This window comes from Phalangium opilio, unplaced genomic scaffold, assembly GCF_054372755.1.
Source record: "Phalangium opilio isolate 3A_F unplaced genomic scaffold, DU_Popi_V2 ptg000031l_1, whole genome shotgun sequence".
NCBI classification, from domain to species: domain Eukaryota; kingdom Metazoa; phylum Arthropoda; class Arachnida; order Opiliones; family Phalangiidae; genus Phalangium; species Phalangium opilio.
This window is the reverse complement of record NW_028324158.1, coordinates 3,974,207-3,994,326: the sequence shown is the minus strand read 5'-3', so window position 1 is coordinate 3,994,326 and position 20,120 is coordinate 3,974,207. Positions and strand designations below refer to the sequence as shown.

Sequence of the window (20,120 nt, the reverse complement as noted above, 5' to 3'; positions counted from 1 at the left end):
CTCATAAACAACAATAGAGCTATCTCAGTTATGACGTCAGTGCCTAGGTATAACGTCACGGACTTAGCTTTGGCAATGACCAGCCATGTTTGGTACCACTTTGGTTCTATGGGTAAATAGCTTGAGTGACGTCACTCTAAGGCTTCTGAGACAGCTCTATTACCATTCTAACCTAAATTGAAGGAGTTGCGGTTTTGTCTGGTTTTTTTTAAGGAGATCGATGCCTAAAAAGCGCCATCTACCGGCAAAGAAAGAAATTAGTTTTTTCCTCTAAAATTTGTTACTTAATTACTTTTCCATCCATACTTAATTAATTAAACAAGTCTCAAAAACAATAATTACCATCAACCTCTGACAAATATAAAAAAAAATAAAAATCAAATAAGGAACGAAAAATATATTTGGAAATTTAAAATATACTAAAATTAATATTTTAACCTTGATCAATATAGTAAAAAAAAATTCAAAACATGGAATTATGTGAAATAACTATTAAATAAAAAACACATACTCAATTCCGTGAAGAAAAAATGTCAATGGTTTTATTTGTGCCATAAAATTGTTGTACATTAAACACACTGCGTGCCAGCAGGAAAATTAAAAAAGAAAAAATAAAATTGAAATAGGATGAATAAATATATTTGGTCACTACAATTTATGAAGCCTGTCATTTTGTCTGTTCTGTGTAGTATTATATTATATAGTCTTTTTAAAGCAGTTTTTTCATTTATTTACTATAGCGTATAGTGTTTGGGATTTATAAAGCCAGTGTGTTAATTAAGCCTATGAATTTTGATCTTCTAAAATAAATTTAATTTTGGCTTCAGTGGAAGACTAATTAACCAAGAGATATTTAATTATTATTTTTAATTAACTTCTTATTAATTAATATTAATAGGAAGACTCGTGTGTTATTACTATATTAACAATCTAATTAATTTTCTACGTTAATTTATTTTTTTTTTTCTTTTTTGCTTAAAACGAGCCTACCACGACGCGTATTTTATTTTATCTCTAGGATGTCTTAGACTTTTCAATGAAAAAAAAACGAATAATAAAGCGATTGGGCTGCCCCCTATTTGAATTCAAAATTCATAATTCAACACTTTTCGTTAATTATTTTTGACAAAATACCGCGATTTTCTTCTTTACCTTTTTCCCTTCATATATAAAATTAAATAGAAATTTATTTTAAACCCTCTATTAATTTTCACTTAAATCTCAACATGATCAAAAGTTACGGTATAAAGCGAGCGTGATATGAACTTATTTTTATCAGCTTCAACGACCTGGAAACTTCAACAGCAAAACTTGACCACCTTAGGTAAGTTTAAAATAGAAAAGCCTGTTAATTTGTTTTTTTTTTACTAAATAATTAGCCTTATTCCTAATCAGCGCCACGTACCCATAGCGGCGACTTTGAGAACTACTGTAATCGGCAAGCCAATTAAAATCAGAAGTCGCTAAAATCTGGTGACGTCACTGACGGGCACTCTCGGGGTCTTACCAAAAATGACGTCACCAGATTTAAGCGATATCTGGTTGGCTTGCCGATTACAGTAGTTCTCAAAGTCGCCGTTATGGGTAGTTGGCGCTGATCAGGAATAAGCTAGGCTAATTGCACGGAATCTTTGGTCAAATTACAGTGACACTCTGTCCGCAACTCTTCTGCTCATATTTCCGGTCAATGGTGTGAGCACCTAGTACGCGTCATCCATCGTCTTTTACGTCGAAGTGTCTTAGATAAACGCGAGCAAAGATGGTAAATATAATTTTGACGTTCGCGACTGAACTTTTAACAGGGCCATCGAAAGGGGAGACTGTTTCCCCGGGGCCCGGGACACATGTAGGGCTGTCTAGAGGCGGCCGGGCCTGCGATTTGGACAATTTTACCAGGGCCCGCAAAATTTCTCAACGGCCCTTACAATGCTACTGGCCAAAAAACGTGAGTGGATGTCTTATAGCATAAATTTATATGATAAGTTCAATAAGTTTGAGCTGCTAGTCATGGAGTGATGTAGGTGAAACCGTGGATGAAACCAGGATAGCCGACTCTAGCTTTGGCCTATAGTAACCGATTTTCGAAACGCGACTTGTTCGTACGGAAAAACGGGGGATATTAACATTGGGGAAACTAGTCCCTTGGTGGCCCCCGTGCATCTAATTATGTTCCGTAGGAAAACTAGAGGCCGCTAGAAGCACTAGCTTCTGCAACGCTTCTGTCATGCCTCTACCGGACGTTTACGGAAACTACCGGAGTCGACTCTCCTGGCTTGCTCCGTGGTGAAACATCATAGCTTTTTGTAAAGTGACGCCTAGTGAGGTATTGTCAAGGTAAGATCTCAAGGCATTCTTTCAGTAAGGATGTAGCAATATGAAGTATAAGCATTCTCGCACTTATTGAATACATCTTATAAACTTATGCTTATAATAAAAAAAAATTCGGAAAATTTTAGTTTTAATATCTCTCACATTTTTAGAATTTAAAGATCAGTTATATTAAGCGTCACTTGAAACTAGAACTAATAAGGCTAATTATTTTTTTTTACGAAAGTTGAGATTTAAATGAAAGTACCTTGCAGTATCAATGGTGGTTTGAATAGTATTATTTTTCTGTAAAAATTTTCAATTTACACCCTAATATTTTTTTAAATATATTCTACTTACGTTATTCGTCAAAAATTCACACTCGATATTTTTTTAGGAAAACTTTCTACGATACGTAAATATCGGAATATTATTTAATTAATTTTTTGTTTCTTAATTTAATTTTTTAATTTTTTTCTGTAGAATATTTGTAATCCAACGGTAGTAGCTTATAAATACATTAAAATTTAGTCGACTCAGTAGAATGAGGCGTTTCTTAATTAAAACACTAATCATTTATTCGAAAATTGTATGCGCAAGAAACTATAGGTGTTTAATTTTTAGTAATTAAAATTATAATTGCCATTTTATAAACGTAAAGGGTTAAAGATTATTTTAGAATTAATATGAAATAGAACAATTTTTTTTATTTGGAGTCGTATATTTTGATTTAAAAAATAATTGTTAAAGGGAGGGTGAAATGGAAAATCAAGTGATTTTTTATCGACTCTTCTTCTAATTATAAGACCAGTCTGCACAGTGAAACATTCAGGAAATATCTCCGAATGATTTTAAAATTAAAATTATGTTCCGATTTTGAGATTAATTTGAAGTATCCCCCTCCGACCAATCGCGTAACGTCCTGCCTTTTTGTTAATAAAATTCTCGTGGCATGTTACGTGTTGAATGAAATTTATCACGAGATTTGATAAAATTTACGCGCGATGTGACAATCGTGGCGCCAGACTTGGAGCGTGCCACGAGAATTTTGTTAACAAAAGGCAGGGCGTTACGCGATTGGTCGGAGGGGGATACTTCAAATTATTCTTAAAATCGGAACCTAATTTGAATTTTAAAATCATTCGGAGGTATTTTCTGAATGTTTCACTATGCAGACTGGTCTTATAATTAGAAGAAGAATCGATAAAAAATCACTTGATTTTTCACTTCACCCTCCCTTTAAAATTCGAGCAATTGTAGCGTAGCAATTGCGTCTACGATAGCGTAGCGATAGACGTACTTTTTTTTTAAACAAAACATGTGATTCCAAATAGATATTTTTTTTGTTCAATAAAATTAAACAATTTTGAGTGAGAAATTAAATTTTTTGATATTTTTCCGTTGATTAAAATTAAAATTAACGATTTATCAAGACAGAAACATTGATTAAAAATTTTGCTAAAATATTACATTGAGTACTATAATGCTTATCGAGAAAATTCTAAATACTAAATCTAATAGATTAAAAATTTATTTAATAAACAATTCCGCAATTAATTGCTAAAATAATTTGCGAAAATATGTATATTATTTGCATCTGAGAAAACATATTTTTTTTAAATAAAACTTTTCTATTAATTGGTTATAAACATTGAACATAAAATATTGCGTTAACTTAAATAAAAATTGTTAAAAAAACTAAAAATAAAATATTGCATTAACTTAAGTAAAAATAGTTAAAAAACTAAAAATAAAATATTGCATTAACTTAAATAAAAACAGTTAAAAAACGAAAAATAAAATATTGCATTAACTTGAATAAAAATAGTTAAAAAAACTAAAAATAAAATATTGCATTAACTTAAATAAAAATAGTAAAAATGCTAAAAATAAAATTAATAGCTTAATCACAACAAAAATTTGTACTATTAACAGTCGATGTGTAAAAAAAAGTAAGTACATTAAAAAGCTATAAATAAATAAATAAATAACAAAAAAATTTGTACCATTATATAGTTGACGTGTAAAACAAAGTACTGTATGATTAGTAAAATTACGTTCGGCACTGCATTTGTCAAAACGTTTGAAGAACAACGTGCAAATAAATCTAACATTACTTTTAATGGATAGATTATTTCTTAATTTTAAAAGCTACGAGAGTTAATTTTATATTGAGCAAAATTATTTGACCAGTCGCGCGTATTATTTTCATATTAATTTTTTTTTTTTTTCAGATTTAGTGGAAGCTCGTTCTAATTATTGAATGTTTTGAAAAAGCGCGCTCAGAAAGTTTTTGGAATAAATTAATGAGTCAAGGGATTTGAAATATTTCGAGAGATACGTATAGAAATTCTATAACTATAAGAAGGTGGATTAATTAGAAATATTTGTAAAAAATTTGGAAGATAGTGGTATAATTATTTTTAAACTGTAAAGCATTCTTAGTTCAATTTTTTTATCTCACACATTATCGTACTGTTTATAAATAATTTTAAGTAATTTCGCTTAATTAAAAATAAAGTATGGTCAAGAGTAAATTAACCCTTGTTACTTTCCTCTTTCTCTATTACAATTTAGCGAGCGGTCAAGCATTTGAACGGATGAAATCGAATCGCGAACTATCGAAAGATAAAATTCAATGTCCCGAAATTTCTCGCAATATAACAAAAGCTGCGTAAAAACTATTAACATCGAAGTACCCTTAAAAAATCTTTTCCCAACTAACAAAATCTCATCAAATCACGAAATTATCACAAAATTGCGTGAAATCTCGACTGACTTTCAAATAAAAATCTTGCCTTAATTAAATTTCGGAATAGCAATAAATATATAAAAATAACATAAAATCTTAAACTTCGTACAAAGCTATTTTTGGGAATTACTCGCACACGAAATTAAATTAATTACGCATAGATACGGGACCACAATTAGCAAAATGCGCCTGAAGTTGAACTTGTTGAAGGTATATTAAAGATTTTGGAAACTTCGCAGGTTAATTTACCCTGGTTTAGCAAGGTAATAAGTGTTAATGTACTTAAAAGGGCAAGACTCATTTAAATCGTAAAATTTTAAACACGTTACAGCCCACATAACACGTCTGTTACACATGTTAGTTTCCTGTGACGTAGAAGGTGAAAAGTATACAAGAACTAAGGCTTAGGATTAAGCCTAATCTCATACGCATTGTTATTGCTAAGCCTAGCTTGAAACTTTAAAATGCAGAAGGGAAATTTCGAATATCAGAATTTTTTTTAAGGTAAACATTGTTTTTTTAATTATTTCAAAAAAATTTGTAACTTAGCTATATCGTAACCAATTTTAACGAAACTTTTTATTTTAAAGAGAAAAATACCCACTACTGGATTTAAAAAGTGTATTTTCAATGAGACTTGCCCTTTACCTTTAAACAGGGATCGTAATTTAAAACCATAAGAGATCACTAATACTGTGTTTAAAACCTCTGTGTGTAGTTGTAGTAATGACCAAATATTTGGAAAATGGGCTTAGCGAAAATTCGTATCGCATCGTATGATTTATAAGGATTCAAAAAATTTCATGGAAACCTAAAGCTAAAGCTATACATTATTTACAAAATGACAATCAAAGCCAACGTTTAAGAAGATCCCTGGCTCATTTTTAATTTGTAAAGCATTATTCACTTAGAATAACTCAAGAGTAATAATAATGAGCGGCAAAGTTTTCGGGAAAAGCCCCTGTAAGTCAAAATCGTGTAAAACATTCTACCAAGAAGCGATATCTACTTTACTAGGGAGAAGATATAAATTCGCCACATTTCTAACTATCTCCAGTCCAAACCTAGGTCCGGAGTTAATCCCCGCCTCTAAAATACAACTAGCATCTCATTTGGTTCTTGAAAACTCACGTCAGCGCGACGCGAATGACGAAAATTACGTATTTTCCGACTGAAGAGAGGCGAAATAGGCCCGGCCTCCTTTTATGTCCCCCCTTGTATTTTGAAAGAGGGACTGGGACCATGGCGCGCGAATACTTAGGCATCTTCTACCTCCTCCCTAGTAAACTAGCTTCTTGATTCTACGTAGACACTATTGTAACAGCGATATGAGAACGTTTTTCACGTTTGCCAGTCTCGTTTTCGTTTCTGATTTACAGGGACGTATGTTACACATTGCTCAGTTCATTTTTAGAACCCCTGTTAAACGCTTGAACTAAATTGGCCCAGGGATCTATGTTTTTCACAAAAACATTAGTCGCGATTTGGTTTCTTGTAGATTCATGGTCAATTCTTTACCCTTCCCAAAAATACCCGATCAAGGGCTTTAGTAGCCCTTTGACATTTCTACAGTGAGGTAGAAATTTACCATAATTTGCGCTGTAACCATTTTACTAGAAACCCCATGTATAACTAGATAATAAAACATTTCTTTCAAGTTTGAGAGATGAGAGATCAGTTTCAGTAGAATAGAATAGTTTAAAATGTCAATAACATTTAGCGCTAATTTCTCACTACTTCGTAACATTCTTGAACAAAATTCCCGGTTACTGACGTACACTGCATTCTACGCATAAATTAATAAACTATCTCTCATCAAAAGTATATAGATATAGTAATAGCAAAAAGTACACTTCGTTTAAACTTGCTCGCGCCGTGTAATATGAGAAGCCCTCCTTTATCCCAGAATAGTGTCAACCCCCCCTCTGCGTATGAATACCTTACCGACCGTGGCACAGGCAACAAGCCGTGAATATGCTAGCTCTAGTACCAAAAACGAACGTTTGGATTGCCAGCATCATGTACTACTTTCTACAAACCTACGACGTCAAGAAGCTTTTCACTGATTGGTTATTTCGTATAGGGGGTTGAGAGGAGGATGTCGTCTACAGCCAATTAGCCTTATTCCTGATCAGCGCCACCTACCCATAGCGGCGACTTTGAGAACTACTGTAATCAGCAAGCCAATTAGATGTCGCTAAAATCTGGTGACGTCACTGACGAGCACTCTCGGGGTCTTACCAAAGATGACGTCACCAGATTTTGGCGACATCTGGTTGGCTTGCCGCTTACAGTAGTTCTCAAAGTCGCCGCTATGGGTAGGTGGCGCTGATCAGGAATAAGGCTAATTAAAGGCATGTAATTGTTAATGAAGTGTACTTTTTGTTTTTACATCTATACACTTTTGCTATCTCATTCTGACATTTTCGGATGAAAGAAATATTTTATTTATTCTAGTGCATGCAGGGTTTCAAAAACTAAATAAATAAAATATGCCACTAACTGAAAATTTTCGTACATTGTCAACCAAACAGAGAGGAAAGTGACTAGGTAGGTATAGAGCCTTGGGAGTTAAATTTTAAATTCAAACAGCTACACTATAACTGAAAGAACTAATTTTCCACTGCCCCCAAAAACAGATAGATACTTTTGTGAGATTATAAACCTATATCAAGTATTATATAGTATTTGTATGTACAAGTGAATCCGTTAAATTGTTTTTGTTGCACATCACACACATATGGTATAGTACAAAATGAAATAGTTTTGCCACACATGAATTTCATTTCTTCCGGGTAGATATATGTATAGCTTAATAAATTACAAAAACGAAATTAATAATTGAAGGACAAAAAGCCACACTCACGCGTACGAAAATTAATTTCACTACGCTTTTTGAATTTTTTTTTGAGAGAGAAACTGTACAGAGACAATCAATAAGTTTCTTATATATTAATTTTAACACGTGTTTTTGTTTCATTTTTTTTTGTGTTGTGGTGTGGTTATTGAATATCTTTAAAGTACACTTATATCACAGTGTCAGTTTTTTTTTTATAATTTATTTATAATTGGTAAGAAATAAATTATGTTAATTAAGCGATATACTAGTATTTCGCACACCCTGATTTAGTCAAAAGTGGTATAAAAAATTTAAGTGTGACCAAAAGGTATTTTTTTCATGTTTCATGTTAAAGCGTACTAGTGTGTATGTAGTAAGAGTTCCACAGTGTTATCACGACTTTTATTGTGGAACCTCAAGTTTCAGTGAGAAGTTTCAGTTATTAATATAATTTCAAGTGAAATTAATTATCTTCGAGAGGTGTCGATATAAAACCAGTATTTCACCAGCCGTTAGCGATACCAAATACGCCGCTTACTCTTTTTCAGACTTTAACTAATTTAAATTAATTTCAGTTTAAACCAAACAGGAATAAAGAAAAATCGCCCTTTTAGATTTTAAACACGAAAATCCCAACACTGATAAAAAACTTAAATCACAAAACTCGGCATCCATCACAGAGTTTTGTACTTAATCAGGGATACATGTAATTTTAGAAGCGGGAATGGAGAACAGAGTAATCTGGGACCCCCCTTCCCCGGGACGGGGGGGGGTATGAAAGAAGAGACGGGTCGTAGCGACAGAGGTAAGAAGAAATTACGTATTTTTCGTAGTCCCCGTCAGCAACGTCAATAAAACGTAGTTTAAGTGAGCCAATAAGATAATTTAAAATTTTCGTTACGTGTTGAAGGGAGGGGCTCTATACTGGGCTATGAGTAAATACTAATTGTTCCTGCTTCTAAAAATATATCTATCCCCGACTTAATAAAGTCTCGGTTCCCTACAAACAAATTGACGTTTTCGGAGCTTTTTCAAACGTTATACCGCTATAGATTTTAATGGAGGTATGCCTGTTACAATGTCGCCCAAAAAATAGGCAAAATGGCGACCGAGTATACCTCCAACTCTCACCAATGTCAACGCTTCGATGAGTAATCTATAGCCTACTTGCAAGGGCCGATCACTTAGTGTAATCGGTGTACACGGTTGTATGTTTGACTGTACGCGTAATCTTTAAAAGCCCTGCCCTTGACAGTGCTAATTTGATTACACGTAATCCGTAATTGGTGCACAGGGACTTTGACAGTGGTTAGCCCCTCGTCTAAGGACTCAAAAAGAGCCCCTATATTTAGGGATGACCCGAAATTTTAGGCTTGGCTATGCTGGTTTGCATAAGTAATACCAAAAACAGATTTATGTAAGAAGAACGTTGAACTTAGCAAATTCACTACCCATCCTCGCATACTTTATTGAGAAACTTCGTCTGCTTATATTTTGACTCCACCCACAAATTCTATATATAGCTACTTCTAGAGATCAAATTTGTGGGTGGAGTCAAAATATAAGCAGACGAAGTTTCTCAATAAAGTATGCGAGGATGGTACTAGCGGCTAAAGCTACGATCCGACGTTCTTAGTACATAAATCCGTTTTTGGTAATACATTAAAAGTGAGTTGTAACGTAAGTTCAACTTACTCTCGATAACATGTTCAAAACTGCCTTTCCACTGGTGACCGACCCATCAAGCGAAATAAATCGAATCAAATGTGCAGAGACAATGCATAGTCGATCAGACGAAATTGTTCATAGGGCTGCGTATCACAACTATTTCGAATAGATATAAACTACTTCCGGCAACTTAAGGACAGTCCGGCTTCATGAATAATCAATTAGCTTAAGTTTCACACACAGAATTTTATACCACTTTTGGGTACGATCATGAATAATGAGGATTATGCCCACAAGAAATTCAATTATTTTAGTTTTTTTTAAAGTCTACCCATAATCCATTTTAAACCCCCACAAAGCGATCGAGTGTCACAAAGATTGCAGTCGTAAAATCTACAGTAGCCTGTTGTCTTGTTAAAGCAATTTTTCTTTGAGACCTTCCGGTAAGGTACGTCCACACAACGCATCTTCTATTCATTATTATACATACGTTAGTTATTTTTTGTTTTTTCGGGATTATAGTTTCCTCCTACGTAATAATTAAGGCCTATTATATAATATAATTTTCTATTCATTTGCCAAGATTACTATAGCTGTTTAGTAAGTACCATTTGGGTTAAGAAACGGAATTCTATTAACTACATACTGCAATTACAATTGCAATTGCCTTTTTTTCTTTCAATCATCAGTCCTAAATGGGGGGAAAATTAATTATAATTTTCCCCACCAAACATTTTAATTAGGTTACAATTTATCGTAATTGCGTGAGAATTACAATTTATCGTAATTACGTGAGAATTGGGTAATTTGTTGGTTTTTTGAAGAATTATAGAAAATCTGTGCACTTATTCAAAAATCTTTGGTGGTAAGTCGTTCCGTTCTTATTAGATAACGTTTCTAAATATTTTTTGATCAGATTTCTCTTACGATAAAGTTGACAGCTATAACGTAATATTTTCTTTGTTTGTTTTAGTATATTAATGTTTTGTTTATGGCTACTATTTGGAGCTGCAGGTTTTTATGTCCTGTTTATTAGTTAAGGCATTAATCAGGCCACTTTTCAAACACTTTTTAGGGGGATTTTGCGACTTTTTTTTGTTTGTTTCATAAGATATTTTGAGAGAGAAAAAACGACGTACGTTCGGAAAAAAAATAAATTATAAAGTAGATTAGATTTTCTTCGAATCGATCGATAAAAAGTATTGGTAGAAGTTTATGGCTGATTTAGTTTATTTATTATTCATGTTGTTGTCTTGTTGTTATTTATACTTTTGAATGTTTGTATTTTGTACTCGTGTCTTTAAATTTTTCTCTATTTTTCCTTATCGTAATTAATTAAACTGACCGTCCTAAATTCGACCACGTTAATTCACAAATATTATCACTCTTCCTTCTTCTCTTTATTAACGGCGCCGTTTCTTAAAGTGTGACCAACAAAGATATCGTCGTCTCCGATATCCCAGACGATTGTGGCGTGAAAAGCCATGTTAGCGGCGCAAATCACGTACTCGCACAGAGAAAACCAACTGAATGCTTTACGATAAAGACAAAAATTGACCGATGAAGAAATTATATTATTCCATATTAAAAACGGCGGTAATGACGTCAAAATGATCGCAAAACAGGCAATTAAGGAACAGGCATAATAAGTATATGGTGATATTTTCAAATTGGCAATTATTATCGTGCAATCCCCTTACGAAAATAGAAGTTTGAATGTATTGGTTGATTTATCGTTTAAAAGAGGATATACGTGTAACAACAGGTTAAAAGTCAAACCCTAATAGTTGGAGGAAATTGAAGCACTAACAATTAGTCGGTAACAGGATATAGTATGGTCTAGACTTCAAGGTCTGGGTGACTACATGGTCGCGTCTGGGCTTATTGCAGGGTCGCGTCCGGGCTTATGTGCACGGTCGCGTCTGGACTTACTGCACGGTCGCGTCTGGGCTTACTGCACGGTCGCGTCTGGGCTTACTGCACGGTCGCGTCTGGGCTTATTGCACGGTGGCGTCCAATGAGATAGAATATATATATAAACCTAGAGTCACAACGTGGGATCTCGAGTTCGACGATTCGCGATACACTTTTTGTCGAGCATGAATCTTTATCAAATACGGGTGGCGCCACCTATTAATCACTTGAAGAACTTTTTTATTACCGTCTGCTGTCAAAATAGTTTTTTAAACGTGTTAAATAAAATAAGTAAGTTAAATAATAAAAACTCTAGTCCTTTTTAATCTAATAAATAGATGAAATAAAAATCATAACGATGTTTCTGATTGAAAATAAGCGAGTAAAAGTTGTAATTAGTTCCGCTAGAGGCTCACAGGTGGCGCTGTCATGTTTTGATAAACTTGCTTGATAAAAACAATGTGTATCGCGGTAAGCCGATTTGAATTGGAACTCTATCTATCTCATTGGGTGGCGTCTGGGCATATTGCACGTTCGCTTCAGGGCATATTGCACGGTCGCGTCCGGGCTTACTGCACGGTCGCATCCGGGCTTATTGCACGGTCGCGTCTGGGCTTATTGCACGGTCGCGTCTGGGCTTATTGCACGGTCTCGTCTGGGCTTATTGCACGGTCGCGTCTGGGCCGGAGTTATCATAGGGTTTGGCGTGCGTTAATATAGAATTGGGCAATAACTAACAATCGGTGACTATAACATTCTCTACATGCTACTGTGTCTTGGCTAATAATAATATGATTGTGTAGGGGCTGCGTTAGATTAATTGTAGTGTTGTAGTCTAGATGTGCATAAGTGTCCGATTCCTCGTGCTAAAGTTGCCTAAAGGTTCTTATCTAGCTTATCACACGTTGATTATGTCAGAGTCATTCCAACGGGTATAATAAAGTTACGTTTAACCCGTAATTTCGACCCAATATTTTCGTAAGAGTTGAAAATCAAAATAACTTGGAAGGGACTTGTTATGCGGGATTGAAAATAATACTGGGTGCGCAACAAAATGGACTTAAAAATTTGCGAGATTAAAAAGCTCACTCTCAAAAAAAAATTTAATTCCCTTTTCTCACCAAGTTCTTCGCAATGGAAACGATGTTTGTAGAAAAAGAACATGAGCCCAGTAGAAAACAAAGTTATAATCCCAAATAGACAATTTTTAGCACGCATTGAGGTTCGTTCCTTAATAGAAACGAAGAAAACCATCAAGTTGTTCAAAAATATTCCGCACCCGTTTTATGTGTTAGTGGCAAACTCGCAAGCATCAAGAACATAACAGAGGATGATTTATATCCATTATATTCTTGCACATTAATAAATTAAGTTCCATAAGTTTGATAAAAGTTTATAAGATATGTTCAATAAGTTTTGTCCCTGGTTACAAACTGAAGCTTGTCATGAACTGACGTAGGTCATAGATTCAAGGTAAAGCGACGCCTGGTAAGGCGCTGTCAAAGGCTTAGTACAGACTAAATAGGAAGATGGACTGTAAAATTATCCACTGAGTGTAGTCAATTCTCGCTTGTCGTTCTCGAACTAGCTGAGCTGTAAGTCTTTATCATTACGAAGCATAGAAAGTGTATGGAACATATCTTATAAGCTTTTGGTTTGATAGAATTTAACGAGATCTAGTTGCAATGTATGTTATGTGGCGTAGATAAAATGTGATAAAGGTCTTTTCTTCAGTCATTTAATCTCAGATAGGACACAGAATTCGATGTTAAAAATCGTAGTTAATTTCACAAATGATAAGCACTTCACGTAATGACCTTCTGGACATATTTATGGAACATAACTTATATAACATTATGTCATGGTATTTGATCCATGACCACGAAGAGTTGATCATTATAAAGTTCTTTTTTAATAATTTCCTTTATTGATTAAAGTAGCAGTGAAAGTGTAGAGAAGAGTAATTAATCACAGTAAATTAATTGCCCAAAAAGAAATCTGCCATAATTTGACCTAATTTTTTCTGCTTCAGTGAATTTACCAGATATATTTAGACTAATGACCCTGAACCCATACCAATTGTAAAACTTGTCTAGTATCTAACTTTAGACACACTAGAAACATTTACATTGAAACCTTAAAGGTCTCTGTTTTGTACCAGCTTTAGAATTTCTGGTTACTCGCTGGTCCCTTTCAAAATTTAAAGGAAAGGAACATAACATTATGCCTTAAAAGAATGGCCTTTTTTTAAATAAAAAAGGAGAAATATTAAAAAAATAAATAAATGATTTCTTGTTGCAAAACAAAATTAGCATTTAATTAGTCTTAAAAACAAGGACTACTGCGCCGCCATTGGTTTAGTGGCGTCTGCTATCCCGAACCACTTTCCCTTACAGGATTGGTAGAATTCTCACCGGCTGAGAGATAAGGGTAAGAGGTTCGATTTAGCAGACGCCATTAAACGAATGTCGAAGCTGTAGTTCTCGATTATAAGACTAATTATACAGGGTTGCCACGAAATTTTCAGAACCAAATTCCCTGACTTTTCCAGGTTTTCCCTGACTTTTTTCTGAGATTTTCCCTGACCTTTTTAGGCCAAAGAAGTAAATGTTTGTAGCACGTTTTAAGTGTTTATAATTAAATAAACTCTCAACATTAAGTCTTCAAATGTATTTGTTTCACCAAAATGATTAAGAAACATTTTAACTATAAATAACAACCTAAGAGATTTTTTTAAAGGCATTTACTTTATAAAAAACAATTCTAGACATTTTTAAGGATTGCTCTAGGATTTTCTGTGTTAAGAGAGGATGAGGAGAAACTTTCATTACTCTTTCAATAAAAACTTATCCCCAGAAATTTTACCTACTAATATAAAATTCCCTGACTTTACTGAAATGTTTCAAATTCCCTGACTTTTCCAGGTTTTCCCTGACCTGTGGCAACCCTGTTATATGCTAATTATTTTGTAATAAGAGATCTTTTGTTTTTTTTTTTAATATTTTTCCTTTTATATTTAGAAAAAGGCTATTCTTTTAAGGCATAAAGTTACGTTATCTGGATTTTAATTTGCGTTAATGTGCTATGAGAGAATTTCGTAACTTAATTAATTACACATGATTTATAGAGTAAGCTTTGAAAAATGAAGAACAACCGACCAATTGTACAAACTTACAAGAGGAGTCATAGCAGAGTGTTTAGCCATGTTAACTACGATGCAAGTCGTTAACATGTAGGCGATGGAAGAAGCCAAGAAAACTACGAAAATCTTTTCATGTAGAGCTAATAAATTATTTAAATACCCAGGGATATAAATACGTTATAATAATATCATCATGAAGATTAATTAAGAAACTCCATCTTACGGTAGTTTTCTTTGTTTGAAATGTATGTAACGCCCAGTAGACCCATGATCTCGGAGATATATAACCAGTAATTAGCCCGTACAAGCACCAAGTACTTTTCAGCTTTTTGATTGTCAACGATAAATTTAACCCTAAACACGTGATAGGTGTTGTATAAGGTGGCTAACAAGATGCGAGGGGCACTATGCAAAGCCACCCCGATCCTCCAGAGGTATCTCTGAGGCGATATTCCTGTTATTGCACTGACTGATGGACAAAAATTATACACCTACAGAGAAGGCGTAAGTATGTATAAGTTGCGCTTATTTGCCTCTTCAGGGTTCATACAATTTTTGGAAAACAAATTTCCCTGAGATTTCCAGGTTTTTCCCCATATACTTCCCTGAATTTTCCAGGTTTTTCCCTCTATATGGAGTATCCTATGGAGCAAATGTTAACGTAGGAGTTATAGGACTATAACATACTCAAAGGACATCCCCGTATCTCTAATATAACCAGAGTTACGAGCCTCCAAAGTATAGTGTAATGTTAATCCTATGGAGGGGATGTTTATGAACATTTTGCTTAATTACTCGGCCCCTGTTTGTCGTAGCCCAACGTTTTTAATATGGTTAGATGGGGGACAAATTGGACTATAACATACTCAAAGGACATCCCCGTATCTCTAATATAACCAGAATTATGAGCCTCCAAAGTATAGTGTAATGTTAATCCTATGGAGGATGTGTTATATTGAACATTTTGCTTAAAAATAATAATTTCCCTGAGTTTTCCCTGAGGTTTTTGTCAACTATTTATTTCCCTGAATATTCCAGGTTTGTATGAACCCTGCAGAGTCTTTAGTTAGCATTTACCTTGCAAACTGTGGTGTTGACCAGCTTGAAATCGAATATCATTGAAGTTACGAAGCATATAAGCAATGAAACTAATGGTAAGAAGACTGTCCAAAGAGCTAACTGCCTTACACTCAATCGTAAATGAATACGTTCAACCGTCACACGACTATTGCTGCTACTAGATAGTGTTTCCTCTTTTTGTTCCATAGCTTTTTAATTAATATATACAACCAGACTAATTTTTACTGACTTTTTCTCTCCAGGAAAACACAATTAAAATTGTAAATAACTTATAATTACGGATACCAGATACTACTACTAACAAGACTAGCTTTGTTAGTCTTGTAGACTAGTACTAGCAGTATGTAACTAGGCCTTAGCCTTCTACTGGCTGTCCCTAAACTCCGAGTCTCCAACACACACAATCTATTTTTCTAGATTTTACACAGCAAAATTATTCGTTCGATCATCAACAGAGAGCGGAAAATCCGCTCGATTTAACCTGTTTTGTTTTCTACTAAAATTGCCTTCATACGATTGCACAATATTTCTGGCGACGAGCGAAGCCACGAACTATTTTTTTTTCTTTTTTGTTCATTTGAGTCACAGTTCACATGCACCATCTGCACGCACCATCGAAGAAGCCAGCAAGCCAGCGACCATAGATGGGCACTATCATATCATTTGATAGTTTTACCACTTGATACGATAGAAAACTAAATCTGCCCCTATCAAAGTATCAATTTTGATAGTTATTTTCGAGAAAAATTTGAATTTTAATGATCGATTGAGTTTGATAGCTTAGAAAGTGCACTCGAAGTTGATATGATTCATTGATTCGTTGAAATCTTCTAGAGAAAAATATCGATTCTCAACGTGATCTGGCTACTAACCCCATCTTTTAGAAATAATAAAAAATTATAGGCATTATTCCTTGAGAAATATATTGATTCTTTGAGTGATTTTATTTGGCGACATCTGTTTTCTGATTTCATTTTAAAAAATGAGCTAATCTTTGATAGGCAATTTTGATAGTTATGAAAATTTCTGGAAAGATAAGTCGTTTTTTGAATGATATCGAAGTTTTTAATATATTTGAACGTTAGCAAGTGTAGGTTTATTCTATAAGAAGATTCTGTACTTGGTGGTCGTTATAACCCTCTCAAAAAAATAAATAAAAATAAAATAAACAATGGTTCAACAGTTCTAACTGTGAAGACGGAGCTTCTTGTATATAGAAGCTCCGTGCTCTCACTGATGTGAACGACTATTCGAGGAGGAAGAGCGATTCCACGAAATCATCCAAACGTAGAAGTAGATAAATTAAAGTGTATATTTTCTGATTTTTATTACCCACAGTTTTTAATTGCAATTTTTGCCTTTAATTATTATTAGTTAACCGTTTATAGTAGATGGTTTAGATTAAATCAAGGGCGAATAATTTGAAAAAAGTTTCGATAGTAGCTTTTGAACTATAGACAGTTAAAAGTCAAACTTGAGAAATGAGATTATGGAAATTATATGAATATATGAAAATATTAGAAATTCTACAAAATATCAGGAATCGATTAAACAGAGTAAAATTAGGTAGAGACCAAATCAGTTAGATCGAAAACAATCAAATTTAAAGTCCGGAAATTAAATAATCGATTAATTTAGTCGTTTCTAAAGATTTCAATTTGATTTGATAGGCAAAAAATCTATCTAACAATGAGAGCCAATCTAACATATTGAAGGAAGATTTGATAGTTTCACCATCTATGATTTGTTGAGAGGGAAAAAATCTATCTAACAAATAATGCCCGTCTAAAATATAGCTAGAAGAATTGATAGTTTCGCCAAATATGATAGTTTGAGAGGAAAAATATCTATCTAACCAGCAGTGTCAGTCTAAAATATAGTCAGAAGAGTTGATAGTTTCGCTATCCATGATAGTTTGAGAGGAAAAATATCTATCTAACCAGCAATGTCAGTCTAAAATATAGTCAGAAGAGTTGATAGTTCCGCCATCTATGATAGTTTGAGAGGAAAAAAATCTATCTAAGGAGGAGTGCCCAACTCTGCCAGCGACCAGGCCATTAGCGGAGCCACAACTCAGGGTCAGGGATTCAGAGTTGAGGAATTTTAAAACTGTTGAGGTGGTGGATTTGGGGTTAGAACACGGGGTAGTTAGCAATACTGAACGAAACCGCTGGCCGCCGCTCTTATTCCCATAAACTTTGCGGCCCAGTGTCCCAGATACTTGGCTCCCAAAAAGTCCCCAAGACAAAAGCCTGACCTTCGGGATTTTTTTTCCTTCTGGAGACTGGAGGGGATTCAATATAATTCTCTAATAGTGTAGGCAGGGGCGTGGGCAAGGTACACTGGGAAACATACATTGTCGCAAGTCGCGTATCGCTATTTCTACTCCTCCCTGGGACCCTGCTGCCATCCAGAAGGAAAATAATACAGTTTTCCATTTGCAATTTACAAGGAGTATTTTAAATGGAGCGAAAGTGAAAGTCACTTTTAAAAGTGTATTAATTATACCTCTGTCTCCTCAAATATTGCTCGTTGGTGGAAGATTCTACCATCAACGGTCACTGCATACCCACCTCTAATTGTGAAAGGGACCTCGGGGTACTAGTTGATCCCCTCCTCAAAACCACTGGCCACTCTACCATAGAGATACACTCTACCAAGGTTGCCAAGCGCCTCCGTAGCCTGACTGGTCTGATTCGCCGCAATTTACACTTTCGGTCTCCCAAATTGGTCGCAACCCTATATAACTCCTCGCGCTCCCCATAATTCACTATTGTTCCCCTATTTGGATGCCTCAAACCTCCACCGATCTACAGGTCTTGCAGAAAGCTCAAAACGCCTTCATCAAACTCTCCAATAATATTTGTAAAAAGCCAGCCCCTACCCGCCTGTCTTTTCTCGCAATTGACCCTGTCTCCACACGACACCGTATTAATAATCTCCGTTTAGTTCATGACTTCTTCCACCTACAACTTGATTTGGATTTCTCGGTTTTTTTCACTCGCCATTCTGATTCGCGTACCCGAGGCCACTCAAAAAAATTAGCTAAACCTCGAGCCCGTACTTCCTTCCGCCAATCCCATTTTACATGTACCGTTATTAACGACTGGAATTCTTTGCCTGAAGACATTGTTACCCTAACCAATAAAGCCGCTTTCCGGCGCAAACTCTCGAACCATTTTCGCTCTTTCCTCGAATACTAGCTAAATTTTTTCTTTTTGTTTTTTTTTAATCATTATTCCCCCATACTTATTTTTTATTTCTACTCTCCTATGTTACTATAATTTTATACTGTTAGTATCCCTAGTCTCATTTAATATACCGCATTGTGTTTCTTAGCATTGTTTTAATTATTTTACAACCCATTCTGTATCCGATGTTCGTACACAAGCCACTCTGCTGGCTTCACGAACAGTGTCCAAATAAATAAATATAGAGTATAGAGCTCTTTGGTTCTGACACGGATGTGTATTGTAGATTTCTGAGTTCCGACCCTGTGTCAAAGAGCGCTAGAACGAGTGGGCTATGTTGTCAGTGACCAGCAGGCCTATTCTTCTCCCCTACTTGTCCTCCTTGCCCTAATTTTACTAGTTCATCAGTCATCACTCATCAAGCCTGTTTACATTTTCAGCTTTTTCGGTAAAATTTGAAAATGAAATTACATTAACCGCTGATAAGTGCGCACTGTGGCTGAATGTCTGAAAGCTGTCAAATGTGTTCTGAGTTCCGATCCAACCCTGTGTCAAAGGGGCCACACTTTTTTACAGAATTACAGAAAGTGCCTACAAGTGCCCTCAGTAGGAAAACTACTATAGCAGTAGTTTTATAGAAAAAGACTTATATTTAAGTTAATTACCGGTGAAACTGGTTCAAAATTCCATATATATAATAAGTAAACTATGATCTATATTATAAACCATTTTAAAACTTAATTCCGAACTAATTTACTTAAATTTAAGGGTGACTACAACTTACTATTTTACAGAAAATGCTTATATTTAAGTTAATTACGGGTCAAATTAATTCAAATTTACTATACATAATCAGAAACGTGTTTGGTTTAATATACACTACTTAGCTAGTTAATAACTAGCTATTTTCTCACTTAAATTCAGGGTGTCTACAACACACTATTTTACAGAAAATGAATTATTTAAGTTAATTACGGGTCAAATTAATTCAAATTTACTATACATAATCAGAAACGTGTTTGGTTTAATATACACTACTTAAATAGTTAATAACTAGCTATTTTCTCACTTAAATTCGGGGTGTCTACAACACACTATTTTACAGATTCATGGGTGCCTCCAAATATACTATTTTACAGAAACTGCTTATATTTAAGTTAATTACCGATCAAATTAATTCAAATTACCTACATCTACTAAGAATATTACGCTCTATAATATAAACGC

General features: G+C 34.5%; 1 protein-coding gene across 2 annotated transcripts; it reads right to left on the bottom strand.

Moving 5' to 3' along the window:
• Positions 1–515: 515 nt before the first annotated feature.
• LOC149690099 (post-GPI attachment to proteins factor 2-like) lies at positions 516–16,281 on the bottom strand. 2 transcript variants are annotated; one of them, XM_089869648.1, is made up of 5 exons: positions 15,700–16,280; positions 14,846–15,113; positions 14,656–14,762; positions 12,602–12,710; positions 516–11,099 (listed from the first exon to the last, which is right to left on the bottom strand). In XM_089869648.1, the coding sequence occupies exons 1-5, from the start codon at positions 15,886–15,888 to the stop codon at positions 10,948–10,950; spliced, it is 825 nt and encodes a 274-aa protein (XP_089725774.1). In that variant the 5' UTR covers positions 15,889–16,280; the 3' UTR covers positions 516–10,947. The 2 variants fall into 2 exon arrangements, with proteins under 2 accessions (XP_089725774.1, XP_089725773.1); XM_089869647.1 differs by lacking the exon at positions 516–11,099 and having other exon boundaries at positions 11,779–12,710; positions 15,700–16,281.
• Positions 16,282–20,120: the final 3,839 nt, after the last annotated feature.

What these genes read in the sequence shown, in the direction of transcription:
- LOC149690099 (XM_089869647.1), bottom strand. Translation starts at nt 15,888, where the DNA reads ATGGAACAAAAAGAGGAAACACTATCTAGTAGCAGCAATAGTCGTGTG. An exon ending in TCAACACCACAGTTTGCAAG is followed by an intron (nt 15,114 to 15,699) that starts GTAAATGCTAAC and finishes CCTTCTCTGTAG; the next exon opens with GTGTATAATTTTTGTCCATC. An exon ending in ACTCTGCTATGACTCCTCTT is followed by an intron (nt 12,711 to 14,655) that starts GTAAGTTTGTAC and finishes GTTTCTATTAAG; the next exon opens with GAACGAACCTCAATGCGTGC.